The following is a 24701-nucleotide window of genomic DNA, read 5'->3' on the forward strand; positions in this document are numbered from 1 at the left end:
ACCACCGTCATATCACTAACACTACCACTATATCCCTAACACTACCACTATATCCCTAACACTACCACCATCATACCACTAACACTACCACTATATCCCTAAAACTACCACCATCATATCACTAACACTACCACTATATCCCTAACACTACCACCATCATATCCCTAACACTACCACCATCATATCACTAACACTACCATCATATCCCTAACACTACCACTATATCCCTAACACTACCACTATATCCCTAACACTACCACCATCATATCCCTAACACTACCACCATCATATCCCTAACACTACCACCATCATATCCCTAACACTACCACCATCATATCCCTAACACTACCACTATATCCCTAACACTACCACTATATCCCTAACATTATCACTATATCCCTAACACTACCCCTATATCCCTAACACTACCACTATATCCCTAACACTACCACTATATCCCTAACACTACCACCATCATATCCCTAACACTACCACCATCATATCACTAACACTACCACTATATCCCTAACACTACCACTATATCCCTAACACTACCACTATGTCCCTAACACTACCACTATATCCCTAACACTACCACTATATCCCTAACACTACCACCATCATATCCCTAACACTACCACCATCATATCACTAACACTACCACTATATCCCTAACACTACCACTATATCCCTAACACTACCACTATGTCCCTAACACTACCACTATATCCCTAACACTACCACCATCATATCCCTAACACTACCACCATCATATCACTAACACTACCACTATATCTCTAACACTACCACTATATCCCTAACACTACCACTATGTCCCTAACACTACCACTATATCCCTAACACTACCACTATATCCCTAACACTACCACTATATCCCTAACACTACCACCATCATATCACTAACACTACCACTATATTCCTAACACTACCACCATCATATCACTAACACTACCACTATATCCCTAACACTACCACCGTCATATCACTAACACTACCACTATATCCCTAACACTACCACTATATCCCTAACACTACCACCATCATACCACTAACACTACCACTATATCCCTAACACTACCACCATCATATCACTAACACTAACACTATATCCCTAACACTACCACCATCATATCACTAACACTACCACTATATCCCTAACACTACCACCATCATATCACTAACACTACCACTATATCCCTAACACTACCACCATCATATCCCTAACACTACCACCATCATATCACTAACACTACCATCATATCCCTAACACTACCACTATATCCCTAACACTACCACTATATCCCTAACACTACCACCATCATATCCCTAACACTACCACCATCATATCCCTAACACTACCACCATCATATCCCTAACACTACCACTATATCCCTAACACTACCACTATATCCCTAACATTATCACTATATCCCTAACACTACCCCTATATCCCTAACACTACCACTATATCCCTAACACTACCACTATATCCCTAACACTACCACCATCATATCCCTAACACTACCACCATCATATCACTAACACTACCACTATATCCCTAACACTACCACTATATCCCTAACACTACCACTATGTCCCTAACACTACCACTATATCCCCTAACACTACCACTATATCCCTAACACTCACCACCATCATATCCCTAACACTACCACCATCATATCACTAACACTACCACTATATCCCTAACACTACCACTATATCCCTAACACTACCACTATGTCCCTAACACTACCACTATATCCCTAACACTACCACCATCATATCCCTAACACTACCACCATCATATCACTAACACTACCACTATATCTCTAACACTACCACTATATCCCTAACACTACCACTATGTCCCTAACACTACCACTATGTCCCTAACACTATCACTATATCCCTAACACTACCACTATGTCCCTAACACTACCACTATGTCCCTAACACTACCACTATGTCCCTAACACTACCACTATGTCCCTAACACTACCACTATGTCCCTGATAATACCACTATGTCTCTGTAATACCACTATGTCTCTGGTAATACCACTATGTCCCTGATAATACCACTATGTCCCCGATAATACCACTATGTCCCCGATAATACCACTATGTCCCCGATAATACCACTATGTCCCCGATAATACCACTATGTCCCCGATAATACCACTATGTCCCCGATAATACCACTATGTCCCCGATAATACCACTATGTCCCTGATAATACCACTATGTCCCTGATAATACCACTATGTCCCTGATAATACCACTATGTCCCTAACACTACCACTATATCCCTGACAATACCACTACAGTTGAAGTCGGCAGTTTACATACACTTAGGTTGGAGTCATTAAAACTCGTTTTTCAACCACTCCACACATTTCTTGTTAACAAACTATAGTTTTGGCAAGTAGGTTAGGACGTCTACTTTGTGCAACAATTGTTTACAGACAGATTATTTCACTTATAATTTACTGTATCACAATTCCAGTGGGTCAGAAGTTTACATACACTAAGTTGACTGTGCCTTTAAACAGCTTGGAATGGGCCAAAATTCACCCAACTTATTGTGGGAAGCTTGTGGAAGACGACCCGAAACGTTTGACCCAAGTTAAACAATTTAAAGGCAATGCTACCAAATACTAATTGAGTGTATGTAAACTTCTGACCCACTGGGAATGTGATGAAAGAAATAAAAGCTTAAATAAATCATTCTCTCTACTATTATTCTGACATTTCACATTCTTAAAATAAAGTGGTGTCCTAACTGACCTAAGACATGGAATTTTTACTAGGATTAAATGTCAGGAATTGTGAAAAACTGAGTTTAAATGTATTTGGCTAAGGTGTATGTAAACTTCCGACTTCAACTGTATATCTCTGATAATACCACTATATCTCTGATAATACCACTATGTCCCTGATAATACCACTATGTCCCTAATAATACCACTATGTCCCCGATAATACCACTATCAATCAATCAATCAATTTTATTTTATATAGCCCTTCTTACATCAGCTAATATCTCGAAGTGCTGTACAGAAACCCAGCCTAAAACCCCAAACAGCTAGTAATGCAGGTGTAGAAGCACGGTGGCTAGGAAAAACTCCCTAGAAAGGCGAAAGCCTAGGAAGAAACCTAGAGAGGAACCAGGCTATGAGGGGTGGCCAGTCCTCTTCTGGCTGTGCCGGGTGGAGATTATAACAGAACCATGCCAAGATGTTCAAAAATGTTCATAAGTGACAAGCATGGTCAAATAATAATCAGGAATAAATCTCAGTTGGCTTTTCATAGCCGATCATTAAGAGTTGAAAACAGCAGGTCTGGGACAGGTAGGGGTTCCATAACCGCAGGCAGAACAGTTGAAACTGGAATAGCAGCAAGGCCAGGCGGACTATGTCCCCGATAATACCACTATGTCCCCGATAATACCACTATGTCCCTGATAATACCACTATGTCCCCGATAATACCACTATGTCCCTGATAATACCACTATGTCCCTGATAATACCACTATATCCCTGATAATACCACTATATCCCTGATAATACCACTATGTCCCTGATAATACCACTATGTCCCTGATAATACCACTATGTCCCTGATAATACCACTATGTCCCCAATAATACCACTATGTCCCCGATAATACCACTATGTCCCCGATAATACCACTATGTCCCCGATAATACCACTATATCCCTGATAATACCACTATGTCCCTGATAATACCACTATATCCCTGATAATACCACTATGTCCCTGATAATACCACTATGTCCCTGATAATACCACTATGTCCCTGATAATACCACTATGTCCCTGATAATACCACTATGTCCCCGATAATACCACTATGTCCCCGATAATACCACTATATCCCTGATAATACCACTATGTCCCTGATAATACCACTATGTCCCTGATAATACCACTATGTCCCTGATAATACCACTATGTCCCTGACAATACCACTATGTCCCTGACAATACCACTATGTCCCTAGTAATACCACTATGCCCCTAGTAATACCACTATGCCCCTAGTAATACCACTATGCCCCTAGTAATACCACTATGCCCCTAGTAATACCACTATGTCCCTAGTAATACCACTATGCCCCTAGTAATACCACTATGCCCCTAGTAATACCACTATGTCCCTAGTAATACCACTATGCCCCTAGTAATACCACTATGCCCCTAGTAATACCACTATGTCCCTAGTAATACCACTATGCCCCTAGTAATACCACTATGCCCCTAGTAATACCACTATGCCCCTAGTAATACCACTATGCCCCTAGTAATACCACTATGCCCCTAGTAATACCACTATGTCCCTAGTAATACCACTATGCCCCTAGTAATACCACTATTTCCTCCAAATGTCCATAATAATAGTATCAGGATGCGGTCTCAGGAAAGAGGGGAGGGAGGGAGTGATGAAGGATCTATAGAAAGAAAAGAAAGAAAGAGAGGAAGATTGAAAATGCAGGGCCCTCAGCCAAGTAGGTTATGGGTCAGTGTTTATTTCTGCCCAGTTCTCAACTCACACACACACACACACACACACACACACACACACACACACTTATCCCTGTAGGTATAACAGAGAAGCTTGTGATTTCAATTAGCTTGTGGTCTAAACTTATCTATAGTGTAATTATTTTATAACAACTAACTTCTTGTAGCAGGCATTATGTAATTATACAGAGGTCTCATAAACAATCTCTTAAGCACAAGCCCACGTGCTAGTGACTAGCCAGCTAATCTTTATATGACAAGTTTAGCCAACTTTGATCTATTTGCTAGCAAACAAGGCAGAACAGTTTAATTGTTATGAACACACCCTTATGTCAGTCTCCAACAGTCTGAATAGCATGCTAGCCTGTACACTTTGTTCAGATGTTGTAATCAAGTGGCCTACCTTATTTCTCAGATTGAGAATGAGTTGCCAATTCCTTATATAATTGTGTTTTATGCTTATTGCCCATTTATAAAACACAGACTAGACAGTATAATAGTCTCTGGCTAAAATGCTGCTAGCACCGCAATGCCGCACATTACAAACTGACAATATATTTTTCAGAGTCAATGTTCATTGATACTCTTGTTTTAGTAGTGTCTGCTCTGCGTACAATTTGAGGAGTTGAGACATAAAAAGGTTATTGTTAGAAAGGTTAGCTACTCCAGGACCACACCTCAAATGCAAATAGCGAGTTAAAACCGCTTGTCAGAGAGGAAGAAGTGATATCTCATCTCTGTTGTTGTGAGTGGCAGGGGTTGGGGCTTGGTATGTGTGAGTGAATGGGAAGGTGCACACATCACAGAATGGAGTGACAGAGACAAGACCAAAAAGACATGAGAATTAGCAGACATAAACGGAAACAATGTGATTCTTGTGAAACGGGCATTTGGAATATCGCGCTAAATCATACATTTGAATTAATCAAATCGATATATTGCCAAGCCCTAACTGATACACACACACACACACACACACACACACACACACACAGCGCCCCACCAGCCCATTAGGACACCTCTACAGCCCATTTAATGGCTGAGGCCCCAGCAGCGAGCAGGGCATTTCAGGAACACACCAGATAACATACCGCCAGGCCATCCACCTGGCAGACCCAACTGAGGGTGCTTCAATGAGAACATAAGCCAGCCTACTGCCCAGCCAGCCAGCTGAGAGGGATGGATAGATAGACGGAGAGGTAGAACAGTTGTTTAAGTGGCAGAGAAAGAAAAGAAAGAGAGTGGTAGTGAGAGAAAAGAGATGGGGTAGGTGAAAGGGAGAGAGAGAAAAGAGATGGGGTAGGTGAAAGGGAGAGAGAGAAAAGAGATGGGGTAGGTGAAAGGGAGAGAGAGAAAAGAGATGGGGTAGGTGAAAGGGAGAGAGAGAAAAGAGATGGGGTAGGTGAAAGGGAGAGAGAGAGAAAAGAGATGGGGTAGGTGAAAGGGAGAGAGAGAAAAGAGATGGGGTAGGTGAAAGGGAGAGAGAGAAAAGAGATGGGGTAGGTGAAAGGGAGAGAGAGAGAAAAGAGATGGGGTAGGTGAAAGGGAGAGAGAGAAAGGAGATGGGGTAGGTGAAAGGGAGATAGAGAAAAGAGATGGGGTAGGTGAAAGGGAGAGAGACAAAAGAGATGGGGTAGGTGAAAGGGAGAGAGAGAAAAGAGATGGGGTAGGTGAAAGAGAGAGAGAGAAAAGAGATGGGGTAGGTGAAAGGGAGATAGAGAAAAGAGATGGGGTAGGTGAAAGGGAGAGAGATAAAAGAGATGGGGTAGGTGAAAGGGAGAGAGACAAAAGAGATGGGGTAGGTGAAAGGGAGAGAGAGAAAAAAGATGGGGTAGGTGAAAGGGAGAGAGACAAAGGAGATGGGGTAGGTGAAAGGGAGAGAGACAAAAGAGATGGGGTAGGTGAAAGGGAGAGAGAGAAAAGAGATGGGGTAGGTGAAAGGGAGATAGAGAAAAGAGATGGGGTAGGTGAAAGGGAGAGAGAGAAAAGAGATGGGGTAGGTGAAAGGGAGAGAGAGAAAAGAGATGGGGTAGGTGAAAGGGAGATAGAGAAAAGTGATGGGGTAGGTGAAAGGGAGAGAGAGAAAAGAGATGGGGTAGGTGAAAGGGAGAGAGAGAAAAGAGATGGGGTAGGTGAAAGGGAGAGAGAGAAAAGAGATGGGGTAGGTGAAAGGGAGATAGAGAAAAGAGATGGGGTAGGTGAAAGGGAGAGAGACAAAAGAGATGGGGTAGGTGAACGGGAGAGAGACAAAAGAGATGGGGTAGGTGAAAGGGAGAGAGAGAAAAAAGATGGGGTAGGTGAAAGGGAGAGAGAGAGAAAATAGATGGGGTAGGTGAAAGGGGGAGAGAGAAAAGAGATGGTGTAGGTGAAAGGGAGAGAGAGAGAAAAGAGATGGGGTAGGTGAAAGGGAGAGAGAGAGAAAAGAGATGGGGTAGGTGAAAGGGAGAGATTAATCTGTGAAACACTCCCTAATTAATCTGTAAAACACACAAGTTTTGTTCCAATTTACTTGAAGCTATCACAGATAAACACAATCACTTTCAGATACAGATAAACATGCAGACACACTCATAGGTATGCATTTGCACACCATTTCACACACATGGGCACAGAAGCCTGTATTTCCCTGTGAGAAGTAGACAGGGAGGGAGAGAGAGAGAGAGGGAGGGAGGGAGAGAGAGGGAGAGAGAGGAAGGGAGGGAGAGGAAGGGAGGGAGGGAGGGAGGGAGGGAGGGAGGGAGAGAGAGAGAAAGCTTTAGCAGCCGGTGAATAAAGAGTGTTTTTAAAAGGTGCTGCGAGGATGACTTGGATAAATCACTTCTTCTTTCATCCAAAGAGCCAGGCAGAGAGCCACGGGGTCAGGATGGGTGGGGCAAGTGTGTGTGTAGTGCGTGTGCACGCCTCTGTGTGCTTATGTGTGTGTGAGTGAAGAGAGACTTGTTTTGTTACCCCTGACACCGCCATAACATATTATGTTTTTTCTGCTAACCCCTCCTTTGAGAAGTGAGTGGGAAAAGTAATGTACTTCAGAGGGGGCATGTAAGGTGGAACAATGGGCCTAAAATGTTGAATAAGGAGTGAATGGTGGTCGGGGCTGGCATGACAATGGGGAACGACCCAGGGGTGAAGAGAGCGGGGGAGATTGATGATACATCTCCCCTGGTTAAATATTATCAGGCTCTTTTCTTCATGTATCAAACCCCCCCCCCCAAGAATAGAATGGTCCACCAGGCTAATGATCTCTCCTTCTGGGCCATTCACTTTGTAATGCACTGTTTACCAACTATTGAGAGACTGGCGCTCTCTCTTTCTCTATGCTGCTTTGCAACACAGATGGTTTGACTATCCATAGTGATTATGTATGTCTGTCACTGTCAGCGAATCTGGGAAGCATTCAGTCTCGGTTTAGAAGTTAACCATTTCCCAAGACGATAGTAAATTGATCAAAACTTGTTTTGAAGATCGAGAAACCTCTCAGAAAGAAAGTTAGTCCAGCACTATTGGCAAAATAAAATATTATTTCTGGATCTTGGTTGATTTGTTGTCTGCTAGATCTTCATTTATGGCTTTATTGAGTCGCTCCCTTGTTGCCGTTTGAGTGAAGGTTTTATTTATATTATTATTATATTATAAGGTTTTATTTGCGCATGCCTAAGCTGTAAAACGCCAGTGAAGGCCATGTAAATCTGATGGCTTGGTGACAGGTGGCTTTACAGTGGGCTATATATTTTCTTCAGACCAGATTCGAATAAATGTTCTATTCAAAACTAGGCACACAGCCACATGTGAAGCTGAAAGAGTTTGATAATGTTTTCCGGTGGTGCATTCTCAAAGTCCGACAACAGTTTATGTCATTACATTTTTTATTTGCCTCCTACTAGCTAATTTAATTAGTCAAGGGCAGGAATATGAGTGGAATTCAGAACGCATTATAATATTTTCACAGAATTTCTCCATTAGTCGTTGCGGCTAAGGACAGCCATGTTTCCTCACTTAGAGAGATATGTCAAGGGACTTCTCAAGGCTCTTCCACTGTTGAAGCTAGCAGAATGGGAGCTATAAACTGGATGAAAAGTCTCTCTCCTCTGATAGTGCACTTCCACTGTCAGGGTTGTCTCCAGTGAAGTTGACCCACACCTACCCCTGGGAGTTGTGGGTAAAAGGGCAAGCTTTTATCCAATTAACTGTTCTCTTCCAGTGGAGGAGGGATGGAGGGAGAGATTCTTCTCTCATTGTCCCCTACACACACAGGGTGACAGGCTAGTATCATCATCAGGCTCTACAGAGCCACAGGGCTTCTGCTGGGGCTGGAGAGGGGATGGAGGAATGGAGGAAGAGAGGGAGGGATGGGGGAGGAGCCCAGCCACCACTATCATCTGCATTCTCTGGCCCCCATTCTTTTGAAATGCTGATGATTGCACCCTCCACCTCACCCTCCCTCACCTCTCTCCACCACCACTCCCCATCATTGCTTCATTTCTCTTTAATGTGATTTGGGGCAATGGAGTTATCCATTCCATTACCACCTCCCCCCACCACCACCACCACCACCAATGGGTTAAACCCTAACCCCCCCCAACTCACCACACTATCAACCCCCAGACCCCAACCCTAATAGCAGCAGCTGTTGCTCTCTTCGACTGGCTTTTGTTCCCCACAACCTGCTGGCTAAGCAGGGGATTTTAGATGTTCCATTAACATTTTAACTGGCTCTGCACATTTTTACATTTCACATCACTCCCCTCCCCTCCCTCACCAGGTTAGGCCTCGACTGGGTGGATGGAAGGAAGGAAGGGGTGGTGTGGGAAGCACGAATATCACTGTACTCTACAGTATAGTACCACCACAAACAGGGCATTATGCCTAATGATACCTGTACAGCACAGCCCGGCGCTGTGCGCTCACTGCACTGTGCATCCATCCGTCCACCCACACACCAATCCGTCGGCTCACACTTCGGTTTTGTGCCGCGCAGCAATCAGCCATGGCCAGAAAAAGCTGTCACGTCCCGGGGCACGTCTCAAGTGGAGGTCACTGGCGGGGGTGTCATAATGCCATGGGCCTGGGAACAACACGGGGCAAGGGGAAAGGGAAAATCCACTTAAAGCGAACCCCGCTGGCCAGCACTTCTCAATGGGAAATCCTCCTCTTCAGCGCTCTCTTCACTTCAGTTCAGACTCCAGGCTCTGAGAGAGAGAATAAAGGGCCTAAAGCTCTGAGATGAGGCAGACTGAGACACAGCCTGCCAGGCAGCAAGGCAGGCCTGAGATCTCTGTTGGGGAAGATGGAGATGAAAGACTAAAGAGAACTACAGAGGAGAGAATCAATGCCAGCCAAGTCGGTTTTGATGAGGAGGGCTCAGACTCTGTTTTTGTCCGTTTTGGACTTCGGTGAGGGTTTTTTCGGCCGTTCGGGCACACACATTTTTTTCTGGAGGCAAGCCGAAGTTCGGAGCCGAAGTCTACGCTCCTTTGTTGTTGATTGGTCAACAGTAGAGATTATTCAATAAAGTCTTCGTTGTCATTCAACGAGAGATTACTAGTTTTCATGCACATTTTTGCATTGAGAAATCTTAGTTAGATGTAAAATTGCGCGACTAAGATCTCCTCTGCAAAAACGTCAAAATTAAAGACAGATTTCTTGAGTTATCTTTGATTAATTCTGACTATTTTGAGGAAATGTATACTGGCTACGGCGTCTCAAAATGGACAAACCGTACTATTGCCACTTTTTTCAAGCGAAGGTCTGTTAAGGGAGTATACGAGCACACTTGTTCGGCTAGCTAAGTTTGGCTAGGCGCCAGCCGAACTGAAGTATGCTGACACCTTAATGAGGTAGTAGGGCCTTGGTAGAGCAGGGCTTTTTCTGCCAGCCAGCCAGCAAGCCTGATCCATCTCTTCCTCCCTCCCTGCCTGCCTCGGCTCTTTGTCATGATTGAATCATCCTTCTCCTCAGTTAGCCCTAAGGCTCCTAAGGCTCCAGTCCAGTGTAGGTGGGTTAGGCCTAGAAACAGTGGTGTCCATTTGTGTGTGTATATACATAAGACAATGTCTCAATCCCAGTTCATGACCCATTCTATTGGCTATATTTCTAGGTTGACCTTTCGAGGTGATCCCTCTCCAATTATTTACTATCGCACATAGGCCCAATGGCCTTGTCTATGGTAGATTTTCTTCCTGAAGGCTACATAGATAATAATGTCCTAGAAGCTGAGCCAGAACAACAACCGCTTCCTCCCAGCCCTAGATCTTCAGTGCAGAGTTTTTTTCAGAATGCCTGATGGATTTATGAGCTCCCAATACTTTGGTAAACACCAATGTCAGCCTTCTTTGTCCTCCCGGCTAGTGATATAGTGAAGGTCCCCCATAAAGCAGGAAACCGGGTTATGGCCACCATAGACTGGGCCAAACAATAAAAGCATTTATGGGGAGATAGGCCTGTACCATAAATGCCAGAATCTGCTGTTTGAGGCACATTAAAGGGGATAATGACATGGGGCTTTCACAAATATCCCTGCAAGCAACTAAACAGCCCTTTAGAAAATCTCCACACCCACCACACACATACGTGCTCACATGCACACACACACACACACACACATATGGGAGTGCCTCTTCTCTGATGTTGGATCCATAGGAGGCTCCTGCCCTGTGTCCGATGGATCCATAGGAAAAAGGGGGAAGAGGTGGAAGTGGGGCGATGTCCATCGATACCGCGGCTTGTTCTCACATGCAGGGCCGGGTCTTTTACACCATCGACACACTGTCAGCGAGCGCAGCTGCTGTTTTTTTCTGGCCGCGACAAGCACGCGGGCTGCGGAAAACCAGCTGTGTAAACACACACACACACAGCAGGCAGCAGGGTGATAACAGCAATGTCACTGAGCCCATGCCGTCTCAGGTATAGTGAAAACACCTGGGCTTGTGGGCCAGACAGACAGAAACACGCAGCTCACTGTAAAGTGGAACACTGGCATGAGGAAGTTTTCCATGCAGCGATGCCAGCCGTGGGAGTGGCGGATTAAGTACTGAGCTGCACAGTCTCATAATGGCAGAGAAATGCAGGGCACACAAACTGCTGCAACACCGAAGAGTATAGAGACAAGAGCATGCACTATCTGTGTCTCAATACCTTTGCGTTTTATGTTGCGAAGCTAGTGCACCTTCTTGCCTCTACTTCCTCCTCTTTCTCTCTTTGGCCTCTCCTGCTGTTCGGCCTTATTAGGTCGCACATAAGATACTACAAGAGAGATGGAAAGCTTTGCTGAGCTGGCTTCCCCCAGCTACAGTGGGGGAAAAAAGTATTTAGTCAGCCACCAATTGTGCAAGTTCTCCCACTTAAAAAGATGAGAGAGGCCTGTAATTTTCATCATAGGTACACGTCAACTATGACAGACAAATTGAGAATTTTTTTTCCAGAAAATCACATTGTAGTATTTTTAATGAATTTATTTGCAAATTATGGTGGAAAATAAGTATTTGGTCACCTACAAACAAGCAAGATTTCTGGCTCTCACAGACCTGTAACTTCTTCTTTAAGAGGCTCCTCTGTCCTCCACTCGTTACCTGTATTAATGGCACCTGTTTGAACTTGTTATCAGTATAAAAGACACCTGTCCACAACCTCAAACAGTCACACTCCAAACTCCACTATGGCCAAGACCAAAGAGCTGTCAAAGGACACCAGAAACAAAATTGTAGACCTGCACCAGGCTGGGAAGAATCTGCAATAGGTAAGCAGCTTGGTTTGAAGAAATCAACTGTGGGAGCAATTATTAGGAAATGGAAGACATACAAGACCACTGATAATCTCCCTTGATCTGGGGCTCCACGCAAGATCTCACCCCGTGGGGTCAAAATGATCACAAGAACGGTGAGCAAAAATCCCAGAACCACACGGGGGGGACCTAGTGAATGACCTGCAGAGAGCTGGGACCAAAGTAACAAAGCCTACCATCAGTAACACACTATGCCGCCAGGGACTCAAATCCTGCAGTGCCAGACGTGTCCCCCTGCTTAAGCCAGTACATGTCCAGGCCCGTCTGAAGTTTGCTAGAGTGCATTTGGATGATCCAGAAGAGGATTGGGAGAATGTCATATGGTCAGATGAAACCAAAATAGAACTTTTTGGTAAAAACTCAACTCGTCGTGTTTGGAGGACAAAGAATGCTGAGTTGCATCCAAAGAACACCATACCTACTGTGAAGCATGGGGGTGGAAACATCATGCTTTGGGGCTGTTTTTCTGCAAAGGGACCAGGACGACTGATCCGTGTAAAGGAAAGAATGAATGGGGCCATGTATCGTGAGATTTTGAGTGAAAACCTTCCATCAGCAAGGGCATTGAAGATGAAACGTGGCTGTGTCTTTCAGCATGACAATGATCCCAAACACACCGCCCGGGCAAGGAAGGAGTGGCTTCGTAAGAAGCATTTCAAGGTCCTGGAGTGGCCTAGCCAGTCTCCAGATCTCAACCCCATAGAACATCTTTGGAGGGAGTTGAAAGTCTGTGTTGCCCAGCGACAGCCCCAAAACATCACTGCTCTAGAGGAGATCTGCATGGAGGAATGGGCCAAAATACCAGCAAGTGTGTGAAAACCTTGTGTAGACTTACAGAAAACGTTTGACCTGTGTCATTGCCAACAAAGGGTATATAACAAAGTATTGAGAAACTTTTGTTATTGACCAAATACTTATTTTCCACCATTAATTTGCAAATAAATTCATTAAAAATCCTACAATGTGATTTCCTGGATTTTTTTTCCTCATTTTGTCTGTCATAGTTGACGTGTACATATGATGAAAATTACAGGCCTCTCTCATCTTTTTAAGTGGGAGAACTTGCACAATTGGTGGCTGACTAAATCCTTTTTCCCCCCACTGTATCTCTGATCTCCTCCCATTCTGGCTGCTGGTACAGATGTGGGATTCCAGTTTGCTACAGCAGGAACACAATCCTGCAGGAACAGGAAATGTGAATTATTATGTGGATTATAATTAATGGAGGTTATTCGTAAGGGAAAATCAAGTCTGACATTTCTAAGTGGAAACTACAAAATTCAGAAGCCTTTTTAAACTTAAAATACACTACAAGTTTTACATTTCCTGCATTGCAAAAGGGTATTCATATTAAGATCCTACATATGTATTAACCATCTGTTGGCACATGTGAGAGCTAGCGTGGTGGAGGAGGAAGGTGTGGAGGACTGGGATCTGGGAACTAGCGGAAATCCAAAATTAGATGAGCAGGGCTGGACCGACTCAAATATGTCCGTCCTTATCTTGTTAGCCGATAGGTCTACTCCCTGCCAAGTGTTGTCGAGCAGACTAGCTGATGGAAACACTACTTGGCCGGCTTTTCTCCACTTTTTCCGGATTTAGCTGTAGAATACTTGACTTTTCCCTGACTTTTTGACGAATTTATGGTATTTTGATTTGATTCGTTTTGTCCACTCCGCTAAACAACATATTGTCTAATTGACTATCTGTAGCCATGAAATGCTTTGAAAGACTGGTCAAGGCTCACATCAACACCATCATCCCAGACATCCTGGACCCACTCCAATTTGCATACCGCCACAACAGATCCACAGATGACGCAATCTCTATTGCACTCCACACTGCCCTTTCCCACTTCGACAAAAGGAACACCTACATGAGAATGCTGTTCATTGACTACAGCTCAGCGTTCAACACCATAGTGCCCACCAAGCTCATCACTAAGCTAAGGACCCTGGTACTGAACCAGGTTGGAACGAAAGTGATCTATACTGTTCCGGAACAGCACCGTTATTTTAAAAGCACGGGAACCAGTTCATAATGTTCTTTTACGTTCCGGGCATTCTTTTCCACTCTGACAAAAAGCCCTCACTTTGTCATTCAGGAACTTATTCCAGTGTCTGCCTGCCTGCCTGCCAGAAAATCTTTGGCAGTGTGTGCCAGGGTTTCTGTTAGGAACATTTGGCGACAGACAACGTGATTGGGAAGATTTTAATTTACCGGACATTTGAGAAATTTACCGGACAACCATATGCATTCAGAGCTGACCTGGCGCTGCCAGCGCCATCAATTAGTGAGGGATATTGGCGAAATGAGCCACATTTACGTGTCCTTAAACAGCCTATAACACATTTACAAAAACACTTTCTTGTGTTTCGATGTGTAACATATGCTAAACGATTTTTTGTTTTATAACTTTTTTTCCTAAAACAATAATTGTCCACCTCACGGTTCAGCTGTTGGAGATTTGAGCACTAAATGCATCAGGGCATTGCATGTATAGGCATATAGGCTTAGGTGTCCACTGTATGATATTAATATTACAAAATATATATGTAAAGTAAGAGAAGCCTAGGCCCAGAGAGATAGAGAATTTGTTTTTATTTATGTGTTTTATTTAACCTTTATTTAACTAGGCAAGTCAATTAAGAACAAATTCTTATTTACAATGACTGCCTACCAAGAGGCAAAAGGCCTCCTTTGGGTACAGGGGCTGGGATTAAAAATAAAAATGAAGGACAGAACACACATCACGACAAGTGATACACCACAACGCTACATAAAAAGAGACCTAAGACAACAACACAACATGGCAGCAGCACAACATGGGAGCAGCACAAACATTGTACAAACATTGTTAGGCACAGACAACAGCACGAAGGGCAAAAAGGTAGAGATAACAATACATCACTGGAAGCAGCCACAAGTGTTAGTAAGAGTGTCCATGATTGAGTTTTGAATGTAGGGATGGAGATAAAACTTTCCAGTTTGATAGTTTTTTTGCAGCTCGTTCCAGTCGCTAGCTGCAGCAAACTGAAAAGAGTAGCGACCCAGGGATGTGTGTGCTTTGGGGACCTTTAACAGAATGTGACTGGCAGAATGAGTGTTGTCTGAGGCAGAGTATTTGAGCGGAGCTGGAGCGGAGCGTGCCCAATTTGACTGGAGCGCGACGCGAGATTCCCAAAGGCTGGCGCGTCGGCCTTCTCGCCCGCTCCAATTTCGCTCCAGTAGTGCTCACTTCACCAGCTCAGGGCATGCCCGGCCCAGCATGCATTTGTAGTCTACTTGTGTGCTGCTATAGCCCCTTGCTTTAGCTACTGTCATGGAGTTCACTAAATATTTTCATAAAGAAACTGATAAAACACACAGGTGCAAAATCAAGGTGACTTACAAAGATGAGGACCAAGAGCAAGAGAGGGAGTGCGGTGATGTAGTGTCCACAACTGAATAATCATTGTGGAATCTGAAAAGACACGTATCCTGAAAGCATGATGGTGTACTTACTACGTGCACATGCTAAAAGAAAGGAACGAGATGGGTAGATAACCAAGTGTGTCATTGTAGCAAAGTATTTCTAAACAGAAAAAATCTGATCTCTTAAATGTTTCGTTCATTTTTTTCTACTATCTATACAATAGGCCATAATTGATTTTGGCGCAATAGGCCTGGCATATTCCCATGTTTAAGGAGCTTTCCGTTTTGATTGGGATATTTTGCCTAAAAACCTTTAGGCCTACCTATAGAAAAAAAAAACTAAAAACAACTCTGCATCTCTGCCCAGCCTGGCAAGAGTGGCCAAAAGAGTGTTTAGCATCCCCAGTGGCTCTGCAAGTGAGGAGAGGATATTCTCCACTGCTGGCCTGCTCTCCAGGCACCATCGCATGAGCCTGAAGTCACAGACTGGCCAATTCTAAAAATGAATTCAAAGGCACTAATAAGTCATTTTTCGTTAATTTGTATTTAATTATAAGTAAGTCACAGCCTATATGCGTAATTTATAGACTATAATGATTTAATACAACAAACATTTTAAATGCTGAGTACTTTTATGTCCCTACCAGCCTATTGTGTCGCACTGGCAAATGCTTCACAGTGTATTTCTTTGTAGGCTATAGCCTTGAAATAATTGAAATAATATAGACTAAATAATTCATTTTTGTTCCTTCTTAGGCTCCCTGTCTGGCTCCTGACATATTTAGAGTGTTTATATGCTGTTTAATATGACATGTAGCCTATTTGAAATGATGAGCACTTCATACATTCACCTTTTCATGTTTATTCAAATACTTTTCATAAAAATCCAAATGGTTTGGTTTCAATACTTCAAAACCAAATGATAGGTCCAGGTAGTCACAAAAATAGATGGGTGTTGGTTAAATTGTGATTTTGATGAATGGAGTGAATTTTGAGCGGCAGCTCTTTTTTGTTTTTGAGTGCGGCGCGGTATTTAGCGATGTGGTTGGAAAGGGAGCGGTGGCAAGCATGGAGCGATGAGCTGGATTTCCAGCTCAACTCTGCTCACATGCTCTGGTCTGTGGAGGAAGAGGGTTGCAGTAGGTGGCATGCTACGACACCGACATGCATTTCTTTTTGTCAGATGGGTACTGCGTCTGCTATACAGATAAAGGCGTACAGGAGGCTAATTCGTAAAGTTTAGATTAGAATATTTTGTATAAAGAGAAGCATTATATTGTTAGATTATAGGAGTAAATCTGGTAGGCCTTAAAACGCTCTTCCTCACCTCAAGTTCAAATGTCGTAGTCAGTTGAAGCGCCGGTGCGCACTGCCTTCATATCATAGGCTTGCAGTAGCTAAACCTTAATAATAGCCACACCACACCAAACCTTCACAAAAGTTTTTAAACTTTATTAGGGTAAAATCAAAAGTAAGTCAAGCCATTGTTTATAGGTAAAATACGAGCAGGCTATTATATTACAGCAAACACAGCATTACAGTTAGAACTGAATTTGCATATTTAAAGAACTGGTTTCGAGGTTTACAATAATAACAATGATCTACAAAAATAATAATAAATACGAAAATAAATAAATGTCACTTCCGAAATTGCATCCTACCTGAGTTGCACAGTAGCCTGCATTTGGCCGCACCAACGTTCTTCTCCTCTTAGTCCACTACGATATTAAAACATTCCTCTTGTAGGCTTTTCACTGTAGGCATACTCTTTTACCTCTTAATGTGGTTTTAGTTCAATGAAAAAGGCCTTGATTTTGACCTGGGCCAAGGCTCCTCTTTTTTATTACATGTTTTACTTTTCTATTATTTCTCTTTCCATTGTCTCTGCGTTTTTGGGAACGGCCTGTAAGTAAGCATTTCACTGTTAATCCACACCTGTTGTTTACGAAGCATCTGACGAATAACATTTGATTTGAAGTGGAGCAATAAAAGTGTGAGAACACAAGCATCAAGGGACAGCTGATTGCAGATGTTGCTGAATCATTGCCAATTTTAGCTGAACATGAAAAAAACCTTACTCCTTTTGCATGGTTCTAAGCCTGTATGCCTAGATTTTGCGATGGTTTGTTTGCCGAAGAACCCCTTTTTGTTTTGCCTTCTCAGCACTATAGCAGTTAGCCCAATGGCATACTGACCCATTGTTTGTTCTAAGCTGTAGGACTATAGCTAGCTATCACCTGTCCTGTGGGGGGAATGGTGAGGGACCAATTTTTACTGCTTCCTAACACCCTTGATTGCGGCAAGGAGAGAGGGGCTGTAAAAATAGTTTGCCACCCTCAAGGTTCAGGCCACAATCTCCTCCGCCCTCACTCATAAAGCTCTTTGAATTCCCTCAAACCACCCCTTCTTCCACTCGCTCTCTCCCTTCTCTCCCCATCCCCCCATCCAATCTCTCCTCCATTTCTCTCCCTAAACAAGGACATCATATTCCTCTATTATTTTGTACGTACATAACAGTGCTATTTCTGCCAGGCAATAATGCCTGAATGGTGCTTTAAACAAGGCCTTTCCATCAGTGGGCTGTTGAGGCTTTAGAGGGATAGTTCAGGATTTTGGCAATGAATTTTTATGTATCTGCGTCCAGTTTGAAGGAAGTTAGAGGTAGTTTCACGAGCCAATGCTAACTAGTGTTAGCGCAATGACTGGAGGTCTACAGGAACATGCTAGCTGTTCCCATAGACTTCCACGCATTGCGCTAACGCTAGTTAGCAACTTCCTTCCATCTGACTCTGAGGAAGTAGATAAAGGGTGTCATTGCCAAAATCCCAAACTACCCCTTTAAATAACCATCCTTTGAAGCCTGAGCCGTGCAGCAGAGTAGTACACACACTCTGGTCCAATCTCTCTGAAGCCTGAGTAGCTTTCCGGATTCTCAGGAGTGTGGAGCTTTTGAAGCCGCTCTCTCTGTCTCCGGCATATTTGAACGGGTTTGTTAGCTGGCACCAGCTCCTCCTCCTCCTAGGCTTTGCCTTCACACACGGCTGCTATATTGTGCCAGAAGCCACTGACCACATTCACTTAACTGGCCGAGCTTGGCTCCTTTGGCTCAGTGTTGCGTGTGACAGTCCCTACTCTCTCACCTCTTAATGTCAAAACAAGCCACCAGGGTTGGGTAGGTTACTTTCTAAATGTCATCTGTTACGGTTACTAGTTAGCTACCTGTCCAAATTTGTGATCAGTTACGTAACTTTTGGGTTACCAAACTCTTAACGTAATCTGATTACTTTCAGTTACTTTTGGATTACATTCCTCTTAAGAGGCATTAGCAGAAGACCAAAAGGATCCATCAAACGCATTTGGTGTGTCATCATAGTGGTCTCTGACTTGTGGTCAGACTCACTCAGGTGGGGGGGTGCTGAGGGACATTTTTGTCATGGCAGTATGCCAGCAACCTCATTCTCCCAGCTAACGCTGATGTAATACCCCTATGCCGAAAGGGACAAAGTACATTCCCTCTTCTCTCTCTCTGTTTTTCTTTCTCTATTCCCCACTCTCTTTTACTCTCCTCTATCTCCCTCTCTCTCTCTTCCCCTCCTATCTCTCTCTCAATTCAATTCAATTGAAGGGCTTTATTGGCATGGGAAACATATGTTAACATTGCCAAAGCAAGTGAAATAGATAAGAAACAAGTGAAATAAACAATAAATATTAACAGTAAACATTACACTCAGAAGTTCCAAAAGAATAAAGACATTTCAAATGTCATATTATGTATATATACAGTGTTGTAACAATGTGCAAATAGTTAAAGTACGAATGGGAAAATAAATAAACATAAATATGGGTTGTATTTACAATGGTGTTTGTTCTTCACTGGTTGCCCTTTTCTTGTGGCAACGGGTCACACATCTTGCTGCTGTGATGGCACACTGGTATTTCACCCAGTAGATAAGGGAGTTTATCAAAATTGGATTTGTTTTCGAATTCTTTGTGGATCTGTGTAATCTGAGGGAAATATGTTTCTCTAATATGGTCATACATTTGGCAGGAGGTTAGTTTGGGCTCCCGAGTGGCGCAGTGGTCTAAGGCACTGCATCTCAGTGCTTGAGGCGTCACTACAGACCCCCTGGTTCGATTCCAGGCTGTATCACAACCGGCCGTGATTGGGAGTCCCATAGGGCGGCGCACAATTGGCCCAGCGTTGTCCGGGTTTGGCTGGTGTAGGCCGTCATTGTAAATAAGAATTTGTTCTTAACTGACATGCCTAGTTAAATAAAGGTAAAATTAAAATAAATAAAAGGAAGTGCAGCTCAGTTTCCACCTCATTTTGTGGGCAGTGTGCACATAGCCTGTCTTCTCTTGAGAGCCAGGTCTGCCTACGGCTGCCTTTTTCATTAGCAAGGCTTTGCTGTACATAGTCAAAGCTTTCCTTAGGTTTGGGACAGTCACAGTGGTTAGGTATTCTGCCAATGTGTACTCTCTGTTTAGGGCCAAATAGCATTCTTGCTTGTTCTGTTTTTTTGTTAATTCTTTCCCAATGTGTCAAGTAATTCTCTTTTTGTTTTCTCATGATTTGGTTGGGTCTAATTGTGTTGTTGTTGTTGTCCTGGGGCTCTGTGGGGTCTGTTTGTGTTTGTGAACAGAGCCCCAGGACCAGCTTGCTTAGGGGGACTCTTCTCCAAGTTCATCTCTCTGTAGGTGATGGCTTTGTTATGGAAGGTTTGGGAATCGCTTCCTTTTAAGTGGTTATAGAATTTAACGGCTCTTTTCTGGATTTTGATAATTAGCGGGTATCGGCCTAATTCTGCTCTGCATGCATTATTTGGTGTTTTTCGTTGTACACAGAGGATATTTTTGCAGAATTCTGCATGCAGAGTCTCAATTTGTTGTTTGTCCCATTTTGTAAATTATTGGTTGGTGAGTGGACTCCTGGCGCCTGCATATATTCAGAATGATTAGTCATGTTTTTAAGGAATTCTACAAGTCACTATTTGGCATTGACGTCTGCTTCTTTTCAAGTCCCTGCAATGTGACTTTTGTCTTTGAAGGCCTGAAAAGGAGGTTGGTCTCTCAAGCTTTCCCATGCCTCCTCTCCATTATAAACAATGATCAACAATCCATTATCTCCCGCTCTGGCTGTGCCATCACAACATAGAGGTCAAATAAATACTGCCCAAGCTGAGAAGAAAAACAGGCAAAGAAAATTAGCATTTTCTGACACCATTACTCATTGTGGCTAATCCTGTGAAGGAATTTCTCCTGTGGTATCTGCCCAGAGCCCAGAGCTGGCTCTCTGCTGAGTTATCAGTCAAAGTAAACAGTCTGGTCCCTGCATTAAATAAGTGTCACAGTCAAAGGTGGAGCAGGCCAACCCTGCTGTGGACAATGCCAATAATTCCTCTAACACCTTTTCAGTCAGGCCTAGTCATGGCCCTTTGGTTCAGGTGTGGACCAGAGGCTGGGATGTACCAATAATGAGCCCCTGATGGAGGATGAGGCACTGGCTAAACCCTGCCAGTACCGTGATATGCAGAGGTTTCAGGCCTGAAACATCATGTATTAATCAATTGGTCATCATAGTTTTGGCGTTATAGAGTTTGTATCATCTATTGTTTGGATGTCAATGGATAGTCTTGTTTCAACATGCTATTTGATTGGTGTTGTAATGGTTATTACAATGGAATAAAAACTAGTGTTGTGTATTTCTTTTTTTACAACATTTTTGCATGCTTCTGTAAGAATGTTGCATGGTTATATTCAGTAGGATGTGGCAACAATGTTGCAACCTCACCAACTTGATGTAGCAAGTTGCTTCATTCTAACTATTTTAGAACACTTGAAAACAACTTTTATATACACTACACAAACGTATGTGGACACCTGCTCGTCCAACATCTCATTCCAAAATCATGGGCATTAATATGGATTTGGACCCCCCTTTGATGCTATAACAGCCTCTACTCTTCTGGGAAGGCTTTCCACTAGATGTTGGAACATTGCTGCGAGCATTAGTGAGGTCGGGCACTGATGTTGGGTGATTAAGCCTGGCTCGCAGTTGGCTTTCCAATTCATCCCAAAAGTGTTTGATGGGGTTGAGGTCAGGGCTCTGTGCAGGCCAGTCAATTTCTTCACACCGATCTCAACAAACCATTTCTGTATAGATCTCGCTTTGTGCACAGGGGCATTGTCATGCTGAAACAGGAAAGGGCCTTCCCCAACCTGTTGCCACAAAGTTGGAAGCACAGAATCATCTAGAATGGCATTGTATGCTGTAGCGTTAAGATTTCCCTTCACTGGAACTAAGGGGCCTAGCCTGAACCATGAAAAACAGCCCCAGACCATTATTATTCCTCCACCAAACTTTACAGTTGGCACTATGCATTCGGGCAGGTGTTCTCCTGGCATCCACCAAACCCAGATTTGTCCGTCAGACTCCCAGATGGTGAAGCATGATTCATCACTCCAGAGAACCCATTTCCACTGCTCCAGAGTCCAATGGCGGCAAGCTTTACACCACTCCAGCCGACGCTTGGCATTGTGCATGGTGATCTTAGGCTTGTGTGAGGCTGCTCGGCTATGGAAACACATTTCATGAAGCTTTCGAAGAACAGTTAATGTGCTGACATTGCTTCCAGAGGCAGTTTAGAACTTGGTAGTGAGTGTTGCAACCGAGGACACACCATTTTTACGCGCTTCAACACTCTTGGTTACAGTGCCTGGTTGACTTCTGGTTTCTGCTCGGACGCTATTTGCGCTGGTTCAGTGAGAGCAGTATTTGAGGAAAGTTGATTGTGTAATAGCAGGTGTACAAGGTGGGAAACATTGAATGATGTCAGATAAGAAACGCAGAGGCGAATCCGAGTCATTGTGTGGGTCATTTGGGGGTGAGGCTACTTGCTTCCGTGGGTTCAAGAAAAGTTCAGCCACATAGTATTAGGCAAATTAGCGAGACAGGGAATGAGGGAGAAAAAATCGGAGGGTAGTCAACGATGAGAGCATGGGGAAAGGGGTCAAATTAGTTGGAAGGAGGAGCCCACATTTCTAGGAAAAGAGGTAGCCTACAGGCTCATGGAAAACTCAATTATGTTCATAAACTATCTGAAAAGACATTCGAGGTTCATTTGGGAGTTTACGTAACTTAACTCTTTCAATACGTTACTTTTTAAAGTCCCACTCACTTATACATTATAAAGCGAGGCGAGGAGCCAGCGTCCTTGTGTTCTCGCTTACATGTCCCGCTCTGTTTGAGTGGTGTGAAGGGTTAAATATGGGAGGAGCCACCAATGAAAAGGGAGTGAGGAAAAATAAGCGATTGTAGGTGGAGCCAAAGCCCAGCTGCTGTGCCTTGTCACATTCTGCAGGACATGATAGCCACACAATTTGTGTGGGAACGAATTCGGCTCCTCTCGAAATACAAACAAGAAGAACCGATTGTGTTTTGCGAAACTGTACATTGAAAAACAATAAGGGCAAGATATCTAACAAATCAAGTCGTCGTGCATTGGTGGTGTTGCGCGGTGGACAACATAAGTGGATAGGCAGACAGACAGCAGGCTGATAGTCTGCCCTTCAAGGCAAGAGCTCAAACGGGACAATCTTCCTTATCCCGGAGGACGAGTTGGAACTAAATACGGAATTCCATTCTGATTGATCTGCAACTGCTCTCTTTTGTGTGTTCTGATGTGGTTGCAGTGTTATTGAAATTGTCTGGGACCCCTTTGCGTGATTTCAGGTATTCTTGGAATTTGTAGGGTAGCCTATATTGGTTTGGATCTAGTTTATTATTTGAGCAAGGCCATTGAACTGATCTGTCGGGCTGAAGTTATTCCTGTCGGCTTTTTCGATCAAACAAATCATTCGGCGCATTCCAAACCTCACATTTGACATCATGTTGACCATTCTTTTGAACGATGTGTTCAAATTGAGTGTAGGTGAATATTCCATACAATTATTATAGGTGTGTATCGGATTGACTCTACCAACTAGTGGATCCGAAACCTCAAGTGTTGTGTCTATGAACGGATTTATTCCCTTTCTTTTGAATGTATTGCCGTTTTGACCATTTTGCACCATTTCTACTACCTCTGCTGGTAGCAAACTGAAAACCACAAGGCTGCTGCTCCTATTTTCTTGTGCCCAAATCGTTGAGCGCAGCAGACATTATTTCTCTCATCGGACAATAATCCTCACGCTTTCTCTCTACATATGATGTATGAGAGTGTGGACGTCGTGGGACTGAATCCCAGCCCGAACCCGTTTTTAATGATGGATTACTACAACCAGAGCAGAGGATGTTTGATCCCGGAGAAAGGACTTGTGCCTGGAGTGCCCCATCCCTACAGCTCGTCCATCAGAAACCAACACTGGAACGGCTCAAATCACTGTAGGTGGCATTTTCACTGCCTCGTTAACTTCATTTCACTAATTGGCGAAGTTAAGGCAAAGCCCTTTGCGCAAAACTATGCCACTGTTTTTCTATAACTGTTCATGATATTTGTTTTATGAAGTGTAGGGAATTATTGCATACATATATTATGCCTATTAACTTGATTAGAACGAATTTAATAAACACATTTATATCCCATGTAGCCTATTACACGGTCTTTACTGTACTATTTACCTCATAACACTGCCTTATAGTTGACGTATTTTTGTTATCCCAGTCTTATATAACCCACGTTTAAATATGATTTGAAATCATCTAAAATGATCTCTGTCAGTCGCATAATAGCCTACAATAGCCTATGATACAGGCAATGTTCTCCAAGCTATTGTATTTTGATTAATAACCACGAGGTTTTATCCAGGCATGCCAAATGTAATCAGATCAAACTTTGCTATCATTAACCTTCGCTGCTGCAATAATCTATTCTAGAGCCATTGCTGTAGATATGTAGCCTTGATATACTCCTCGTTCAAAATGATTAAATGCTTTTCAAATGA

General features: G+C 43.3%; 1 protein-coding gene across 5 annotated transcripts in view; it reads left to right on the forward strand.

The window, feature by feature from the left end:
* Window positions 1-24701, forward strand: part of raraa (retinoic acid receptor, alpha a) — a 219224-nt gene that overhangs the window by 131973 nt on the left and 62550 nt on the right. For 2 of the 5 annotated variants that reach the window (XM_041878235.2, XM_041878260.2), the window contains exon 1: window positions 23112-24141. The exons of the other annotated variants lie outside the window; for them this stretch is intronic. In XM_041878235.2, the coding sequence (XP_041734169.1) occupies window positions 23964-24141 (178 nt within the window). In that variant the 5' untranslated portion in view covers window positions 23112-23963. Of the gene's footprint in view, window positions 1-23111; window positions 24142-24701 lie in introns of those variants that run through there. 5 annotated transcript variants of the gene reach the window in all.

This window comes from Coregonus clupeaformis, chromosome 1 (assembly GCF_020615455.1).
Source record: "Coregonus clupeaformis isolate EN_2021a chromosome 1, ASM2061545v1, whole genome shotgun sequence".
In the NCBI taxonomy this organism is placed as follows: Eukaryota; Metazoa; Chordata; class Actinopteri; order Salmoniformes; family Salmonidae; genus Coregonus; species Coregonus clupeaformis.